General features: G+C 47.2%; 1 protein-coding gene across 7 annotated transcripts in view; it reads left to right on the forward strand.

Moving 5' to 3' along the window:
* Positions 1-18782, forward strand: part of ZC3H18 (zinc finger CCCH-type containing 18) — a 50488-nt gene that overhangs the window by 12004 nt on the left and 19702 nt on the right. For 4 of the 7 annotated variants that reach the window (XM_082320408.1, XM_082320409.1, XM_082320413.1 and 1 more), the window contains exons 4-10: positions 839-923; positions 3799-3947; positions 4262-4354; positions 4987-5144; positions 6791-6823; positions 8420-8546; positions 9698-9996. In XM_082320408.1, the coding sequence (XP_082176534.1) occupies positions 839-923; positions 3799-3947; positions 4262-4354; positions 4987-5144; positions 6791-6823; positions 8420-8546; positions 9698-9996 (944 nt within the window). The remainder of the gene's footprint in view (positions 1-838; positions 924-3798; positions 3948-4261; positions 4355-4986; positions 5145-6790; positions 6824-8419; positions 8547-9697; positions 9997-18782) is intronic. The other 3 variants (XM_082320410.1, XM_082320411.1, XM_082320412.1) reach the window with 2 other exon arrangements.

The raw sequence follows: 18782 nt of genomic DNA on the forward strand, positions 1-18782 counted from the left end.
GGAGCTGAGGAGTAGAAGGGAAGGGGTCAAGTTGTTGCCAGAGGGGACTGGAAGAAATATGTGTGACTTTTTTCCTGAAAAGCTCATGTGTGAGATTGTCGCTCAGCGTTGTGGGGAAACATTTTATAATTAGTTGCTGTAATAGCAGTCATCCTTCAGAATTTTTGATGTATAGGTGTGCGATGTCTGTATTGGGTTCTTGCATTAATGCAGGAATACCACTACGTATTTTACATCAATGAACAGAAGGAATTCGCTTGAGCTAAACAGGGGTGAGTGCCGAGCCGGGGACAGGCCGGTCTAAAGGCTCTGAAGGGTGGTGGCATTGCCCACGCCAGCGGAGCTGCGGTAGCTGTCGGCGTGCGCGCTGTTAGCCTGCGGGAAGGAAAGGTAACGCGATTTAGCTCATTTGCCCCAAAAAGGGGTGAAGCTGCCTCTAACTGCCTTGCACATGCTGCCGGCTAACGGTGCACAGCCGGCCTCGTTCAGCTGAGGTGTGAGAGCTTAATCCACTGTAGTGTTGATTTTGAGCCTTTAAACATATATCGGGTAAAGTGATACATCATGAAACCTCGGTCTGTGGCGTTGGCACCAAGATGACCCGAACGCCTGAAGGGTTTTGCAGTCATCTTTGAAACACTGAGGTTGATGCATCTTCCTGTTTGTAGCAGTACATTGCGAAGATGCTCAGGGGTATTTATTGTAACTTTATATCGCTTTTCTCTTGTGTTTTGCTCCAGGGTGTGTTTTCAGTGACTGATATTTGACCATATTGTGAAATGTCAAGTCGCTGCAGAAAATGCACCACGTGAAATGTCAGCTTGTCTGTCTGTTCCAGGATGATGACTTAGAAGAAGGAGAAGTTAAAGACCCCAGCGACAGAAAAGTGAGGCCACGTCCCACCTGCCGGTTCTTCATGAAAGGTAATGACATGCTGTAACGGTGGAAGCAAACCAAAGATGCTGTAATTTTTCTTGTTTGGTTTCCTGCCTGTTAAGCTGCTGTCTACATGATAAACTCTGCCCCAGGCGTCCTCGGTATCACCTTTCTGTTCCTTGGTGGCCAGCTGCTGAATTTACATAGAGCCAAGATGCAAAAATTGCTTTGCCCTAAGTATGGTGATCCCAGTAAAAGCAAATAAAGGAAAACTTGCTGGTGTTTTTAAAATGGCATGGAGTAAAACTGCTTGGGCTGATTTAACAGTCAGCTATTGCATAGAGGTTATTCCGTGGAAAACAAAAATGGCAAATGCTCGTTATTTCTTATCAAGCTCATGCCTTGCCAAAACGTAATTGTTTCTTGCAGTCCCATATCTATCTCGCTTCCCCAGTTATTAAAAGACATTTGATGAAATTTTAAAAACGAAAATAGGGCTAGAAATACTGTTTCCTGGTAAGAACTATTGATGTGACATCATGCTGACATCCACTGAGCTGCTGCAGGCCCTGCAGATGCATCTGTTGGCCTGCGGAGCGGTGTCAGGTGTTGGCGACTCGCGTATAGCTGTTTTCACAAGCAACCCCAGAAACCCCAGCGAGACACCGTGCTCGAGGGGTGACGTCGAACCTGACAGGGTGAGACGTGCCGGTGGCCGGTACTTCCACGGGGCTGAGGAAACAGTCAGCTGGAAAAAAATAATCCTCGTGTAAATAGAAGCTTTTTCCTCAAGCCGGAAGATTGCTCCAGACTGTATCAGATACCACATTTCTGAAATATGATTGGGTTTGGCAGTCTCGGTTGGAAGGAACAGGGGTAGGAAATCGCAGAACATATGTCTTACTGCGAATGAGACCTAAGACTTGAAACTTTTACATCTAACCAATTGTATTTTTTTTTTTAATTCTTCTTAATAGGACATTCCCCAAAGTTTGTGCAACTGCACAACAGCTATCTTAGACTATCCTGCAATTTTTTTTAGTGTAGAGAGTAGGTTTTATAAAAGTTTTCTTATTTAAACTGACTATAGCTCTCTCCCGCTTCCTTCAGCTTCATCTCGCTTAATGTTTGCTCATCTACTTGGTTTTATTTACAGCTTCATCTCACTTAATGTTTGCTCATTTACTTGGTTTTATTTACAGTCGCCCTTAAAACAATTTATGAAAATCTGAAATTAAAAGAAGGGTGGAGAACAGGGTGGAGTCTCGTTATTCCTTGCGTCAGTGGCGTACGCAACGTAGGGAACTGCTTAGGGGGTTTCCGGAGACGTGACCATCAGATATCAAGTATTTGGCTTCCTGAATGTCTTCCGGTATCGAATTTTCTGCCTGTGCTGAGACACGAACGTGTTGCTGATGATGGTGGAACAGGGAAGTCCCTCGGCAAGGAGAGCTGTTTGTTCCTGAATCCTTAGCGTGACGTACGGCTCCATGCAGCGTGGAAATATTTGCCTGAGTCAAAGTTCAGGCTGCAGGATCTCCTGCCGCCGTTGTTTTTCTTTGATTTGGCCTGGGTTCAGAGGACGTTGACATCCACTCTTGCTCACCGCTTTAAAGGCTTTATTGCCACCAGGGAGATCAGGCGCTGCTCACGTGGGACCTCGAAGACGTGTAGATTTTTGTCCTCGCTGTGTCTGAGGAGCGCTCCCGTGGCTGCATCTGTCCAGCGGCATGAAGGACTAGCTTGGCAAGCCTTCCAGCGAAGCAGCTTGATGCGTAGCCACCTTGCCATATGTAGCAGGGCCCCTTACTTCTCAGGGTAATCATTCCCCTTGACGCTTCAGTAGGAGCAGTAAGTGTTTGCGTAGGTGCCTGGCAGCCCCCACACCGGTCCTCAGGCGCTGAGAAAGGATGCGTTGCTCCGTGAGCTGCTGCGCAGAGGGGTTTGCGCTCTCCTGATGTTTGACAGTAGAAAAGCAGCCAGTGTTAATTCTGACAGAGAGCACCAGCTCGTGGTTAATCTGGGAGGGATGAGGAACATTTCCAGGGACCCGGGTGCAGCATGAATTTCTGACGTGTTGCCCTGCCAGCCAGGATCTGGGATTCCCCGTTGGGCCACAGCAGTATTAACTGCTCCGGTGCCTCTAAAGTCGCTGTGCTAATGCCCGAGCTAGCGCAGAATTGGCGATGACTTTGTGATGCCGGTGTCTGCTGGGAAGTCTGCAAAATGTCTGTTGCCTGATGTTGAGTGGATTGCTGGAAGAAAAAAAAAAAGGGGGTTTTGTTTCTAAGGCAAGCTAAAATAAAGTTGGGAATTAGCTTTGCATCCTGCTAGAGACCCCTGAGCGTTACCATCTCTTTGGGGTGGTACCTGAAGCTAATGAGCAGCTTCAGATTTGTCTGCCGCCCTCCGTAGCGATGTCTCCTTTCCTGCTCTGTGCTGGCAAGCCTGCAGAGTCGGCTGGAGAGAAAACCTTTGATGTACTTCGTGCCTCACCAGAGCTGTTTGTCTTGAATGCGCTGTGATGCTTGCTTTGCTGTCAGGTTATGTTCATTGTTTTCTGTAAAAGATAAAGCTCCTAACTTGAAGTGTTTGTCATTAATAAGACTTGAAGAGCTCATAGGCTTATTACCGCATTTGCTTAATGGTGTGTATGCATCCATCCCTCCCCTCTCCCCACCGTAATAAGGTTCTGGTACGTTCCTCCGTCTGTGACTGGATCTGTTTGTCCCCTCTGGGAAGGTGGGGGGTGGCAAGTGTCTTCCCACGTGTATGAAAACAGGTAAATCTCAACAATGTTGGAGAGATGAAAAATCTCATGTCTGAAACAGCATTATTCCCTGATGGCTTTTAAATGGTTGTAGGGCTGAACAAACGCTTGCTGTAGGCGTACAGGGGTCTAACAGATCTGTATTTCCACAGGCCACTGTACCTGGGGCATGAACTGTCGATTTATTCACCCTGGCGTGAATGACAAAGGAAACTACTCCTTGATCTCCAAGCCTGAGCCCTTCTCCCCAAATGGTGCTCCTCCTATCGGCCCTCACCCGCTGATGCCAGCCAACCCTTGGGTACGGACGTCCTTTCTGTGAATTTATGGCTTCTGCACATAGCTTTTGTCTCCTGCTCTGGGAGAAGTGAAGACTTTGAGCTAGTACTTTAGCAAAATACAATACATCCGTTGGATACGTGATTTTTAAAAGGTGGTCTTGAGGTTGCTAGGAGAGGGGAATAATTTTCCATGTGTGTCCCAGCTTATGTCCTGCTGATACCTCTCCAGAGTATCTGGAGGTAGTCCAGGGTAAGTGTTTACAAAGCATGAGTTTGCTACTTAAAACTAATGTCAAGTGTCTATGTCTCCTTGCTCTTCTCCCCTTTCTAACAGGGAGGGCCAGTTGTTGATGAAATCTTACCTCCGCCCCCTCCAGACCCTCCAACAGAAAGTGCCTGGGAGAGAGGACTCCGCCACGCTAAAGAGGTAAATGGCGTCCTCGGGAAGCGTGCTGACTCTCCAGAATCCACTGGCCTGTTTCGCTGAGAGCAGGATGCTAGAAGAGCTCTTTTTGGAGCATGCAGTGTCTTGCTTTTTTTAAGGAGCCTTCCTTTTGCCTTTTAACCTGTTAGCTGTGTCTTGTTGTATATCACATTTATTGTACAGTCAAGAGGAGCTAGCACCCAGGTTAGGCTTTTTTTTTTTTTTTTACATTAACATGAGTTCAGGAGAGTCTGTGGCCCTCAGGAGTTCAGGGATATTGAAATCAAGCCCACCACAAAGCAAAACTTTTAAAGCTGATCCAGTTCCCCTTACTTCAGTATCTGTTTCTGTAGGACCTATAGGATCAATGTGTCTCATCATTTCAGAAAATGAGGTCAGCATGGGCGAAACTTTTATTGCCTGTCTGCTGCTGTTCTGAGCTGGTGGAGTAGTGAATTACACTTTCTATGTCAAGAAAAGTCCGGTGTCCTGCACATTCATAAGACTTGGGCAGAAGAAGGATGCTTTAGTTGAAGAGCAGGTTTCTCCCACGTGAAGGGTTTTTAATACTGCAATTTCTCTGTGCCTCAGAAATGTTCTCTCTTTACAATGTTGTTATTTTTATGTTATGGCAGGTATTAAAAAAGGCAACTATGAGAAAAGAACAGGAGCCTGACTTTGAGGAGAAGAGGTTCACTGTGACTATTGGAGAAGACGAGCGTGAATTTGACAAAGAAAATGAGTTTTTCCGTGACTGGAATTACCGCATCACCAGAGACGTCAGAGATCCAGCGTAAGATGCAGTCTTGTTTTTGCTACGTGGAATAGATGGGTGGGAAATGTAGTGCAGTCTGGCAGTCTTCAGTTAACTTGTTCCTCCAAATTGGAGGAGTGCTCACCTCAGAAAATGGAAACAACTTCTGTTAAGCAGTATGTACACCGGTTAAAAACTTGAGCTGCCTCTGCCCACTCTAGTTCAACGGTACCTTCCTTTACAGTCGTCTCTAAACCTTTCTGCCTTCAGTGTCATTGGCATACTGATCCCACAAGGACACTACCTAGTTGTGCATTGCCTACCTCACACCAGTGCATTCTTCCAGCTTTTTTTCCTCTTGTTTTTCTTATTCCAACCCATGAGAGTTTTAAAATACTAAAGCTGGGGCTGCAAAGTTGGAGTACGCTCAACATCCAAGAGCTTCAGGGCAGCAGCTGTACTGTCTCGACCAGCTGGGTGTTTATTTGCAAGGGCATTGGCACAGCAGCTGGTCTTAACAAATATTTTGACCAGTCCCAGATAAACTGTTTAGTAAGACACTGGTCAGAAAGCAAACCTGTTAGCTGTCAGGGCATGGCCTGGGCCAAAACAAACACCCTAAACTTAAGTGTTTAGGTGATTGTTTTTTTAAGGAGGTGAAACATAAAATGTTGCAGTCCTCAGGCACACTCCTGTCACAACTGAGAGCAGGCAGAAGAAGGTGCAAGGGTGAATAAGTCAGCTCTGCGAGACTTGCTTAGTAGTTCTTGAGCCAAGAAATGGAATGGAAAAACAATTATTGAGAGAGAGGCTTGTATTCTGCAGGAATACAGGTGAATCTCTGTTTCTGTCTTGCTTACACATCCTCTGTTCTTCCTACATGTACAGATCATGGATTATTTCTACTCACTCACAGAGGACGTGTTCGCAAGGCTTGGTTCTGTCTATTGTAGAGTGAATGAACTGCCAAAAAAAAAGTCTGAAAAGGAGCAGGTTAAGCTTTTGTTCAATAGTCTTTGATTTGCTCTGGAGTACAATTCCTTTCCCCATCTTAAAATGAAGCTATCTACTCAGTTCTGCAGACTCTAACAAAATAGTTGCCCCATATTAATTTTTTCCTCTGTAGAAATCGGTCTGTGTCTTGGTCTTCTCTTCCTCTGAGAAGGCTTTCACTTGCACCTGGGACATATTATCACCAGTGCTCCGTGGGTTGGCCATAAAGTATTTTTATTTTATGATTGTATAAGAAAACTAGCATCAGCATTCTAGTTGTTTTATGCCACTGCCTCACCGATGTAAGAATTGTTGTGTTAGGTACAGGAGTTTCTGTTTTTTCTTATAATCAAGAAAAAAATATAGTGCATGTAGCCAGTGTTAAACGGCAGTAATCAAACAAATGGAATGCCGGAAAATTCGAGCACCTTTATGTATAACCAGACTGTGGCATTAAAATGCCTTCATTGTGTGTAAAAGCAAAAGCTATGAAGCTGCTGCTGCTGTAAACTCGAGAAAATGGTGATTTTTCTCACACGTGCACGCACTTATTGCACAGATTGACACTTTGCAGCAAACTAACCACTGGTGGTGCAGCTGGGATGTTAATAAATGCTTTCAGGACTGTCTTGTGACATATGAAGATGTCTAAATAGTTCATGAATCCCTTTTTCTTTTTTGAAAAACTATAGGGAGGTGGACATCAAAGAAAACATTAACTATGGGTAAGCAGGTCTTTGATTCCAGTACTGTTGCAACTGTAAGAAAATATTCCCTTTCCTCTCTCCATTGTACTTCTTAAAACTTCCTAGGCCACAGACTGCTGTCCCATCAGGTGCAATGGGCGGTTTATTAACTGAATGGATGTATTTGATTTTTTGGGGTGATACCAATTATTTGCCTAAGGATTTAAGCAGTGAATTATCTAAATGAACAGCAGTAATGCTTGTTTAAATGAATAAAAACTCCACAGATGTTATAGGAAGGGAATGGGGAGATTTGGACTTGAGGCTGGGTTAAAAAGTCGAATTTCCTTTTTGGTGTAGCTTGAGATTTTTTGTCTCTCTTTGAACACCTGATGTCTCCGAATCCAGACTGTTGTCTGGTTGGCATCAGGAGTTTGTTGCTGAATTAAGCATCCATATTCAGGATTCCCTGGTATTCTTTCCCTTGGCTTATTGTTTCAGACAAAAAGAGAAATCTTAAACCATTTAAAAGCACTGAAAGAAATACAGGTAGCTGCTTGACTTGCAGGGCAGCACTTATGTCTTAGCCTGGTTTAGATTATTTGGCACTTTTTCAAATGCAAAAGTGGGCCCTTTATTCCTCTTACTTACAAGTCAGAGTCTCATTACGGATAATCTGGATGTTGGGAGCGCTTGCTTTATAATCTCAGTTCTGCCACTGACTCCTCTGTGGCCCTGGAAGTTTCTTGTTTCCCGTACCCACCTCCCCATCTTTACAATGGATCTGATATTCTCACTCCAGGTGGCTGGCAGGGATTGGATAGTGTTGAGTATGTGAATTAAAATCCTCAAATAATGTTAATAGAAATCATCAAATGGAGGAGACATTACAGATTTAAGGAGGGTGGGTTTTAGATCCTTGTCCTCCCCGAAAGTAATGACAGTTTTGCAATTGAGCAGGGCGTGCTTGCCAGTTCATTTGTGTGCTGGAGGGCCAGCGCCTCTTTTCCACTGGAGAATATCAGCTGCAGACGCGGTTACCTTCCTTGCATGGAGTAATTCCAGGCGTCGGGGCAGAGCGTTGCTGGCCTGCCCCTGAAGCTTAGCTTCTCCCAGTGGAAAGCTCAGCAACAGCTCGTGTCCTGTGCTGGCGGCACTGGGATGCACCCGTCCCCTCCGGTGGCAGGGGCGTAGGAGATCACGGTCTGTTCCACTTCTGATGTGAGGGTGCTTGAGATTAGCTCTGCGTGCGTGGACGGAAAACGCCGCTCTAAATCAATGAGGCAAAACACGTTCTGTTACATTTGCACACGTTTGAAGTGGCTGTAAAAAGCAATTGGTGTTTCTGCGTTTTTACCACATTGATTTGAAGGCTGAATTTGGTTCGTAGTGTTTCTCTTTTTGTGTTTATCAAGAAAGGTTTGTGCTTTTCTCTGATAAGCTTCACTTAAAAAAGACTATTTCTGTCTGGCTGGGGTACGTGGAAAAGAAACCACTTTGTACGGTCATACTCCGTTGAACATGGGTTTTTCTTGTCAGTGCACAGTGACTAAGACCTGACCTAGAGTACGTAGTGTTTCTGTATGGCGACAAGGTGCTATTTCCCTTTCTAACCTTCCCTGTTTTTCATTGTAGGCTTGATCCCTATACAGATCCCTATTATGACTATGAAATAGAACGGTTCTGGCGTGGTGGGCAGTATGAGAATTTCAGGGTTCAGTATACAGACCCAGATCCATACCGTAACTACAGAGTAAGTAAGGTAATACCCCTTTCCGTGCTTTTCCTTTCAACTTTCTTCCAGGTACTTCTGGTGCTTGTCGTGTTTCCAGTGCAGTGGTTGAAACAGGACTTTTCGTGTATGTTCCAGATGCTTCATCTTACAAATAGTTAAATCTTGACTTAATTACTGCACAGAACACGCTCTCGGTGCAGCGATGGGAGGCTATTCTGTTTCAGCGTGATGAAGGCAAAAGCGTGTGGTTCCTCCTCATGTGCACCAGCTGCTCCTCTGCCTACCGGGCACTTACGGCCGCATCTGCAGCCGTTCTTGGAAACACTGGAGAGGGAGGGAGTTTCCAGGAAATAACCTGACTGAGGAACGGTTTGCCCCTTAGTTATTGGGACAGATGGAAAGGATTAGATTTGGACAGGCGTGCTTTGTGTACAGACGGAGGCTCCGGCGTGACTGTCCACCGCTGGTGGAGTTGCACATGAGTTGCTTTGAGTCAGACAAGGAAAGCACCCGGCCGGTTGCTAAAATCCCAGATGCAGTCAGTTGGCGTTGCGCTGCTGTAAGGTGTAGAGCTCAGTGAAAATAAGGCTGTGAACCCTTTCCCTCCGCTTCCTTTTGCCCTCGTGCAAGCTGTTGTCCCTCGCGAGTAGTGGCAAAAATAAGAAATCCTGCTCGGTGGGGAGCTTTTTGCTGGTATTCGTCACGTCCTTTACAAAGTGGCTTTCCTTGTGCTGTAAGCCCTTGCTGTTCTGTAGAAGCAGTGTATAAACAGGAGCGTGTCCTCACTATTGTTGCACATGATGCACCATCAATTATTTTCATGGTGCTTGCTCGTAAAGTTAATTAGCTTGTTATAAACATGATTAGCAATGAGAGTAAATACTTGTAAACATCAATACGTTTATTTAATAAGCATAACAAGCCAAATTAATCTTTGACTGCTGCCTTTGAAAATTACAACTGTGATGAATACGATGCGGTGTTTTGTTCCTCTCCACTTTCTGCCGGCTCAGCAAACAGTGATGGCCAGCAAAGTCCAGATTATTTATCTCAATTCTTTGCTCTAACGTGGGAGGGCGTATGTAATTGCTTGCGGTCCAAGACTTTGAAACCTTGCTGCCCGCTTTGTTAGGAGATGTTAGCACAGCGTCCTAACGATTTCTCTTTTCTTTTTAAAGGAAAGAGAGCGAGAACGGGAAAGGGAAAGAGAGAACAGACAACGAGAAAGGGAACGGGAGAGGGAGCGAGAACGGGAGCGAGAGCGGCGCCAGCGGGAGCGAGAACGAGAAAGGGAACGGGAGCGTGACAAGGAGCGCCAGCGGCGGAAAGAAGAGTGGGAACGCGAGAGAGAACGAGTGAAGAGAGATGAAAAAGACAGGCAGCACAGGGACCGGGACAGGGACCGAGACCGGGACCGGGACAGGGAACGTGAAAAGGAGAAAGACAAACCAAAGCCCCGGTCCCCACTGCTACCAAGGTAAGTGTTTGCTGGAATTCAGACCCGATATTTTAGTTGACGTTGTTTGGGCTGTGGATCACGAACCAGGCTCACGCTGATCACAGTGGAGAAGATCCTTGTTGTCTGCAACTCTTGGGTAAAGCGGTAGTTTCAAGAGGAAGGCGAGGCTTTAAATGAGCCTTGCTGGCCACTAAGTGGAGCTAAAACATCAGTAAGAACCGAGTGTGCATAACCTGACTCTGAAAGGAGCAGAGCATCTCTCCTGTAGGTACGGAGATGTTCGGCTTGTCCCTGTTCCCTTGAGGCTAGAGTACGTACGTCTCGGGAGGTTGGCTGAGTCCTCAGTGCCGAGAGAGTCCTGCAGGTGGTGGCGACTCCCTTTGAGGCCCTGACAGATGTCCTTTGACAAGAACCAGGGCTGGCTTGAGAGGTTGTGGATAAGCACAAGTATCTGGAGATTTATTAAGTAAAACTCCTAAAAGAGGCTAGGAAAGGTAAAGGCACTGTATGCCTCGAAACGAGTCTCTGCTAGGTGTTACGGTGCCGTTGCAGTGTGGAGTCAGGCTTTTTGCCTCTGCTCATTTTTTTCCTGAAATGTTCTGACCTGTGTGCAAGAGAAAATTGAACCAGACAGACTAAAAGTGTAGGAATTTCAAAAGTGATTCCTATTTTGTTTCTCTGTCAATTACTTAAGTACCGTGGCTAACCAGCGTACTCTGTATTAGGCATATTTGTAATGCACTGTATAAATATCACAGCTGAATATAGAACTTGTCTTACGGAAATTTCACAACATCTTTCGGTTCAGAATGGGAGAAAAGTATCACATTTCCTGCTGAAGGACATCTCCAGGAAAGCTGATGAGCGGTGTCCGTGCCTTGGAAAGCAGGGGCAGATGGAGCGTTCCGGCATGGGAGGAACACGCGGACACACAAGCGCGTGTAGGTGTGCGTTGGGGCAAAGAGGGGTGCAGGGAAGCTGTTTACCAAGACAGATTGGAGCTTCTCCTTCTGCCTGACGGCTGTGGTGTTTCTTCAGCGCTAGAGGAAGGTGTGAAACATCATGGGCGTGAGGAAGAGTGTGTTTTAATGAAGAACAGGGCTCAGGAGGCCTGGAAGGAGGTGCTGCGTGGAATTGTGTGGTTTCAGGTGGGCGCAGGGTTCGGTCTTGCATCTGACCCGGAGGTTTTGTTTGCATTACTAGAAGGAAAGCTGATTTTTGACGATGACCCTTTTTTCCAAGAGGAAGTCACGGTTTCAGAACAGTTTGAAGGTGTCTTGTGAGCGCCTTGGTGCAGTAGCAGTTTCAGAGTGGTTATAGGAATACATTTAATTATATGCTACATTTAATTATAATCTTCACTTACAACCGTAATTTGTGCACCGTAATTACCACATTTGCTGTTGGTCTGTGCTCTTGTTGGGTTAGTGATGGAAGAGATCTTGCTGTCCAGAACCATGTGATGATGATGACGATGATGATGAAAGTGACATCAGCTGATGGGCAGCGCAGGTTGTTAGTCATTAACAGTCACCGTGACCAGCATCACTGCACGCAAGGCTGAGGCTGCTGGTTGCTCCGTCCCTTGCTGGGTCATGGGGCAGGGCTTTGCGTGGGAGCTTTCGCTATTAGCGCTGCTCAGCGTTTGCTGGGTAGGAGCGATGGCCGCGTTCGCCAATCTTAGATCCATCTTGCCCCATGCAACCATCTGTGTGAGCCCAGAGATGGGATTTGCAGCGTTCGTGACGTTATGTGCTTTGTGGATACGGGTTCCCTGCTTCCCTCCCGCGCCCTCTCTCTGACACAAGCACCGCTTAAGGGAGCTGCGGATGCCTCTTGGGTCTCCGAAACAGGCTTCTTACAATGAGTCTTGGTAAATTAACGATAGTCCTTGATACGCCTCTCTGCTTTTTTTGTTTTAAGTCTGCTATTCTTACTAGAAGTGGATCGTAGAGAATCTGCTGTTGGAAGTGTCCTCGGCCTTGTCCTGTAACACAAGCGCCGATGACTGTAGGGCCAGGCAGAGCCGGGAGAGAGGGACAGCAAGCAGGGCTTGCCTTTGGCTTCGCTTGTGCGGGGCTTTAAAAGCTGGTGGCAAGAAGCGCTTGTAATTTTTGTGTTGAATAGGGAGCCAATACTGAGCGGAAAGCTTTAAAATCTCCGCCAAAAAAATCTTGGGTCAGCACCTACACGCACTATCTCCTCTTAGAGGAGAGAGGAGTTAATGGGAGTACGTAGCAGTAAACCCAAAAGCCCTGCGTTGTTGAAGGCAGCTCTCCAAGTGCTCTTCATGGGACTTCAGTTCCCGCTGTTGAAACCTGCGTCAACACGAACACTCTTACTACAGCGTTTACAGGTGTACGGATGTTTGCAGAGAAAATAAAACCGCAGAAATAAGTTTTGAAAAAGCTTTTGAACAAAGCAAAAGCATAATTTAGCTTCTTTTCCTTTGGAGAAGACATCCCTCATCCAGCAGTTTGTGTTACCCTACACCGCCTTCACCAGAAGCCTCCGCCGCGCTTACGCCGTGCCGTGGCTCTGGGCAGCGCCGTTTTGTCCCACGTAACCCTTTTTGACAGGCTCCAAACTTCCTCGTGGCAGTGCGGCGGTTCGAGCCGTCTCACCTTTTCTCCAAATACTTTCGTGCCATGCTGCAAAAGGTCTGGTTTGGCACCTCGGGATTAAACAGCTCCCGAGTTTGTTTAATGTGTAAAATGTTTGTGATTGCTCCGCGCTTCCTGGGCGGCAGGATACGCGATGGCGTAGCGCTCGCCTGCAGGTCTATTTATAGGCTCTGGGCTTTCCCTGATTACTAGATCCCAGGTTTTGGCAAGTCCGGCCTTTCCAGGCATCATGCGGCGATGGGGGCTGGGGCGCGCCGGGCTGCAGGCAGCTGCCCGTTAACATTCCTGCACCGATCCTGCACCAAAGGCAGCACCGCCGCTTCCAGCCGGAGCCCGCGCGGCCCTGCTCTTCCCTCGCTAATGAGCTGGGGAGACTGGAAAACTGCTCCACAGGGGTTGTGCAACCAGCAAGGAGCTTTGCCAAAGGCAGAGCTGAGGATGTCTGTAATTACAGGTAGATGCCGGTCTGTCCATCAGCCTCCCTCAAGTAGAGGCTGGAGGAAGGAACAAGCCATGGCATACAGAACACGGAGTCGAAAGGGGTGAAAGAAAACTCAAAGAGCAAATAGCCAGGAACATGAAAACAAATTCCCTTTCCATTATATTGAGAGCGGGGAAGGTTTAATCTGATCTCTAAACAACAGCGGAGCAGTTAAGGCTAATAACACAGAGAAGCCAGAGGACTTCCCGGCATCCCTGCCTGCTACAGATGAGGAGGATTAGAATTTAACAACAAACAAAGATCGTAAACCCCAACGGACCCAGTGGCAAATGTTTCTCCTTGAACCTTTTGAAAAGGAGACGGCAGTGTTTGGGCTTCAAGTAGGATCGTCACATGTGGATGGGACTTTTTTTGAAGGAGTGTGCCATCGCTGCTTTATGCTTTGGCTTCTACCCCCCCAAGCTTAAGATGAGGACTCCAAGAAGTTTATAATCTGAGATTGCAGTGCTGGTAAAATTGTTCCTCCTCCTCTTCCCTCCTCAGGCATCGAACACTTAAACAAGCCAGGACGCTTCATGATCAATTAGAGGGATAACTTGGCTGGCTGTCCTTGTGCTCCCCATCTCCAGAACGAGTTCTGGTGCCCCAGGCCGTGACTGATTTTGCTGAGTGCAAAATTTCTGCTTTATATCTCTATCTCGCCAGTGTAGCTCACTGTTGTGCAAATCATTTCAGGGATAAAGACGTGGCATGAAATACTTTATTTGAAGAGACTTAAAGCAGTGCAAGATGTTCTTACCCAGGCTGCCGGTCTTTAGCTGTGAGCAAAGGCCCTGCACAGAGAAATAGTAATTTGCTTTAATCCTTCTGTTGTTGCATAGGTCTTTATCCTGCCATCATCCGAGTGAATCTGATTGTTTCAGGAGCGCATTAAGCAACGCAGTTAGTGTTGTGGGACCTGTTAGCGGTTGTATTTCCAAAGCGCTGAGGGACATTGAGGAATTGGACCGCCTGGCGAGGGCAGCGGCCCCGGGATCGCTGCCTTGTTGGCAGGGGTGGCACTAGGCGGTTGTCAACCAAGCGAGGAAGAGGAAGAAGCAGCAGCGATCTGATCCCATGCTGCAGGTCCGTGAGGTGGGCATTGGTTTCTTTCCCACCTGGGTTTCCTCTGCAGGGGATGCCGTCAGCCCCGGTGAGAAGCAGCATGGCAAAATGAGCCTTCGGGTGAGAAATCCATCATCTCCAGTTCTCGAGGAACTTTTGTCTTGAAGTCTGACCTAAAAGCTATTTCCACGCAGACAAGTTTGGTCAGAGCCCGTGATACGGACCCCAAATTCTGGGGGACCCTGGTGCCAAGTAGGGTGAGGAGGAGGAGGAGGCTGATGTCCTTGGAGATGTTCGGAGTCTGGACAGAAGGTGACAGCAGCTCCAAAGCTGCCAGGAAGGAGCAGTGTCCCGGTGAACCGTCCTCTGATTATCGCACACACAACAGTTTTTTGGAAGGAAGTTTTCTTCAGCTGGGCTAGAGATTATTGATGGAGTGCACTTATGCAGCCATTAAAAAATAAAAATAACGCCTGTAAGTAGGGACACTGTAAAATTTACAGCAATGTCAGAAAGGGCAGCTATTCTCTAGCAAATCATAAATCCTTCGTAAAAACCTTCCAGCAAGGAGTGTTGTGCTGCTTTCCAGCTTCTGTTGAGGTGGCAGTAGCTCTCAATTCTGAATGCTATATAATGCTGCAGACCCTGGGACAAAAGGCTACACGTTCCCTTGGCAGGGCTCGACCTTGCGTTACTTTTTCAAGCTCGTTCAAGTTGTCTTTGTAATAGATGGTTGTTAATCTCTGGGGGGAGCACGTTAATGAACAGGATAACCTGGAGTCTAAAAAAATCAATGAATGCAGGTTACCCAGGGCTTGCAAGTTAGGAAGTGTTGGAATGAGGTTGATTAGATAAAGGAGTGGCAAAAGTAAGGGAATGCAAATGGAGTGATTCATGGCTCTGTGTGTGTATGTGTGTGATCGCAAACCGACTGAACTCGTTTTTCGGAGGAATCCATAATTCAAAGTGTCCCTGGATCTTCATCATCTTTCCCGACAGCTCCTGGTGGTCTCCCCATGCTGCCAGCTGGGTTTGCTCCCTGTTTTTAGAGTGTAGGGGCTCTGTATGAAAGCAACTGTTGCTCAACTAGAGCTAGGTGTTTTAGTGGGCTTAGTAATGGCGTCTCATCCCGTTGTATAAAGATGGTGCGGTAAGCTGGTGGATTTTGTCTTCTCTTAGTTTTCCCTGCGGAAATGTCGGCTGTTTCTTATAAGAAATCCTTCATTTGTTCCTGTTTGCCCTGCCGCAGGAGGAAGAGCAGGCAGGACAGACAACCGTGTGCTCTCCTGGTTTCAAGTCAGGCATTGGTAAGACCCTGGCGCGCACCGAATTAGTCTTAACATCCATGAACAGCAGCCTCTGTCAGGAGGCGCAGATTCACTCTCCGGGTGTCTGCACCTTCCCTGGGCAGCTTCGTGGTGTGCAGTGAGTTAAGAGAAGCAAATGGCCCGGGGCTGTTGGGTTTCCCGGGCTGAAGGGAGGCCTGAGCCGGGCCTCTGTTCCTCTGCTCCTCCCGCACACGGCGGGTCTGCCGTGCTGCCTTCAGTGCTGCTCAGTGCAGCATCGCCCAGAAGAGGATTTCCCTTCTCCCCACATACAGAACATGCCCCGTGCTGCTATGCACTTCTTCAGACTCATCATCGAGTGCGCTGTATGGTAACACCGCCGTGATAAACATTATAATAACTTGTTTACATCCCTACTTTTTGTGGTGCAGCTTCCAGCCGGAGCAATGGAACCTGGTTAGATGGCTTTGCTTTCATTTATGCTCCCAGTTCATTTGGGAAGTTAGCGATAATAAAATCTCCCCGCAAACCAAATCAGCAAAACTTTTCAAAGCTCTCCACAAAGCATTTCTGTTGACGGGAGTTTTTGTTAGTCTTCATGGTTCTTGAGGTTCTGCCTCCGCTTCCACAGTAAAAGGAGAAGGGTTTCGTAACCGTAAATCAAGATGAAGGGCATTGAATGACTCAGATGTGGATGTCAAGGAATGTGTTTTTCTTTGGCGTTTCAGAATCGGAGTTACTGGAGAGATCTCCCACACTGGATTTTATTAAAACATTGCAAAGACCGGGGCAGAATCGCTGCACGCAGGTCCCTCTCATTTAGAGGAGGCTCTCAAGGCATCAAATGCTTAGCCCTTAGGGTAGATCACATCTCAGATATGTTTATCGACCTGCTGTGATGATTTCATACTGTAGGTTCAGATTGTATCTCCACTATTTAATTTCAAAGCCTCTCCCCATCAAGCTTTGAAGAAATCTTTTATTTTTTTTTTTTATGCGACTGATAACTCTGCTTTAGATCGAAACATCTTGAGAAAAGCATATCGTTTGCTAATATTTCACCAAGATCAATTAGCACCGGCTCCAACGTTCAGCATTTCCCATCGTAGCTGCACGTAGGTGGCTTTTGGGAGCTGTTGTCCCTCTCCAGCCGCACGAGTGACTTTATTGTGCCGAGACGGGAAAAATCTTCCGGCGCGCATGCACGCTGCTGGAGTTTATTTTGCAGCAATTGCAGGTCCCTTCACAACTGCCTTGGCACATGGCTCCAGTCGTTCCTCGAGTCCGTTTCCTCTGGAAAATTCCACTGACACCGAAGGAAAACTCGCGCCGGGGCTGCTGACGCAATCCTTGCTTTCCTGCAAGAAACAAAAAGGCTTTTAAATCATCGGTGGACTTTCCTCTTTCAGAAAATTGAGCTGTAACTGCCGGCCAAAACAGTAGCCCTGGAGCCAGGCTGACGTCACCGGTGACCGTGGGCGATAAGGTTTGCGCTACCTGTGGGAGCCGTGTCCCACGGGGAGGGGGAAGGAAGGAGGAACTTTCCCCGGGAAGCTTATTTTCCCCTCTAAGATTAGGAATGCTTCGGCATCATTTGCATAATACATGAGGAGGAAAACTTGAGCCGTGCGGCTCCGCTTTTTCCCCCCCCCATGCAAATTCTTCTCGAATTCAGTGACGTGCTTCAAACGGGGTTTATTTGGGAGCCGGAGCGCGTGCGGTTGGGAGCTGGCCGACCTGCGCTGCGGTTTGCCTTGCCAGCTGGATCGGCCTTTGTTCCTCCTCTCATTGCCAAAGCCACGTTCAGCTTCAGTTCTCCACTTGATTGCTGTAATTAAATTCCAGCCAAATATGCATTAACGTGTTCGTTCTGGAAAATAAAGCATTTAGTTATTTTAAGGTTAAAATGGGCTTCGGAAATAGCGAAGCTCTGCAGACCTTGCTCATGCCCTGGTGACGCAGGATGCTGCTCCTCGGGGCTCTGGAAGGAAATTAAGCTGCTTTTGATCAGTCCGTCTTGTCAGTCTCTTTTTACTTATTATATTATATTTATTTTTATTTATTATATCTCTCTCACTTTTTTTTAAACCTCGTGGCATAGGCTTACCTGATTAGGGAGTTAATTTTCAAAGGTTTGAAATGTTTCCTAAAAATTGGAATTTAGTGAAAAAGGAGACGGGGATTCACATGCGTGCTTTGGTAACGTATGGCTTTTTTTCCCCAGCCACTCTGTGCCGAAGCGCGTTAGGTTTGCCTGCAGCGGGGACTGTAATTGTGCTGGGCTGAGGATGAACGCATGTGAAGTGCCGTCAGCCGATCTCATGGCTCGCCACCCCGAAGCAGCCAGGCTTCTTCTCTCCTTCCCTCCTCTCTTCGCCGTGGGTCAGCTCCTGCGGTTGTTCAAACCCTGCCGTGGGCTGGTTGGACTTGCTGACCCAGCAGCAAACTACTTTTATTTTTTTTATCTCTTCCTATTTAATTAAGGAGTTGAGTTGGCACATGGAGAGCTCCAACAAGCGCCAGATCCAGCACAAGGCGTGAAGTGAAAGTTACCCAGTTGCGAGAGTGAAAGCGAGGAGAAAGCCTCCCCTTTCTCAGGGTCAAGTACATCGCTCAACCCACCCAGCAGCGCAGCACCAGGAGCAGCTATCGCAGTCGGCGGAGCTCTGGGCAGCTTTCCTGCCTGATCTGGGCTGGGAGCCACAGGCCGGCTGCCCGCTGCCTCTTCCCAGCGGGCTTTCCTCTGCGAGCCTGACGGCTTCCTCCGCTTTCATCCCAGCAACTGCACGGTATCAGTACGCGGGAGTAAATTTGATTGAAACGCCGCCTGTTTCGTGGGCTGCTAGCCTCTGATAGTCTCTTCGGTGAAACTCGTACAGGCTGTAATTGAGCTGTTAGTCTGAGGCGGATGGTGAGGATCTTGGCAGTTGCTCCGGCTTACTTTCAATTCTGACTCCTGAATTCCACTGGAAGAAACGAGCCAAGTGGCATCAGATACCAGTCCCTCGCATTAAGCTGAACAAGTTTATTTGGTGATGCTACATGTTGGGCATGCAGGTAACTCTTGAGGAAAGACTTTGAAAATGTCCTGACACGAGCATAGTCTGTCTGTCTTGGCTATAGTATGGTAACATATTTACTGCTGAGTCAAAAAGCCAAAGCATATGCAGAAATGAGGCTTTCTGTTGTGGTTTTCCTGGGGAAAAAACCTTTCCTCCAGAAAGTGACTTCATCGAGAGAGAATTGCATCAAACCAGGTAATAGGTGCAAGTAATGAGATTTGCTTTCATAGTCATCTTTGCTCCAAGCTCGCACCCAAGTTGTGGAGTTCAGCCTAAGTTGTTCCCA

This window comes from Platalea leucorodia (assembly GCF_965183815.1).
Source record: "Platalea leucorodia genome assembly, chromosome: 8".
Taxonomy (NCBI): domain Eukaryota; kingdom Metazoa; phylum Chordata; class Aves; order Pelecaniformes; family Threskiornithidae; genus Platalea; species Platalea leucorodia.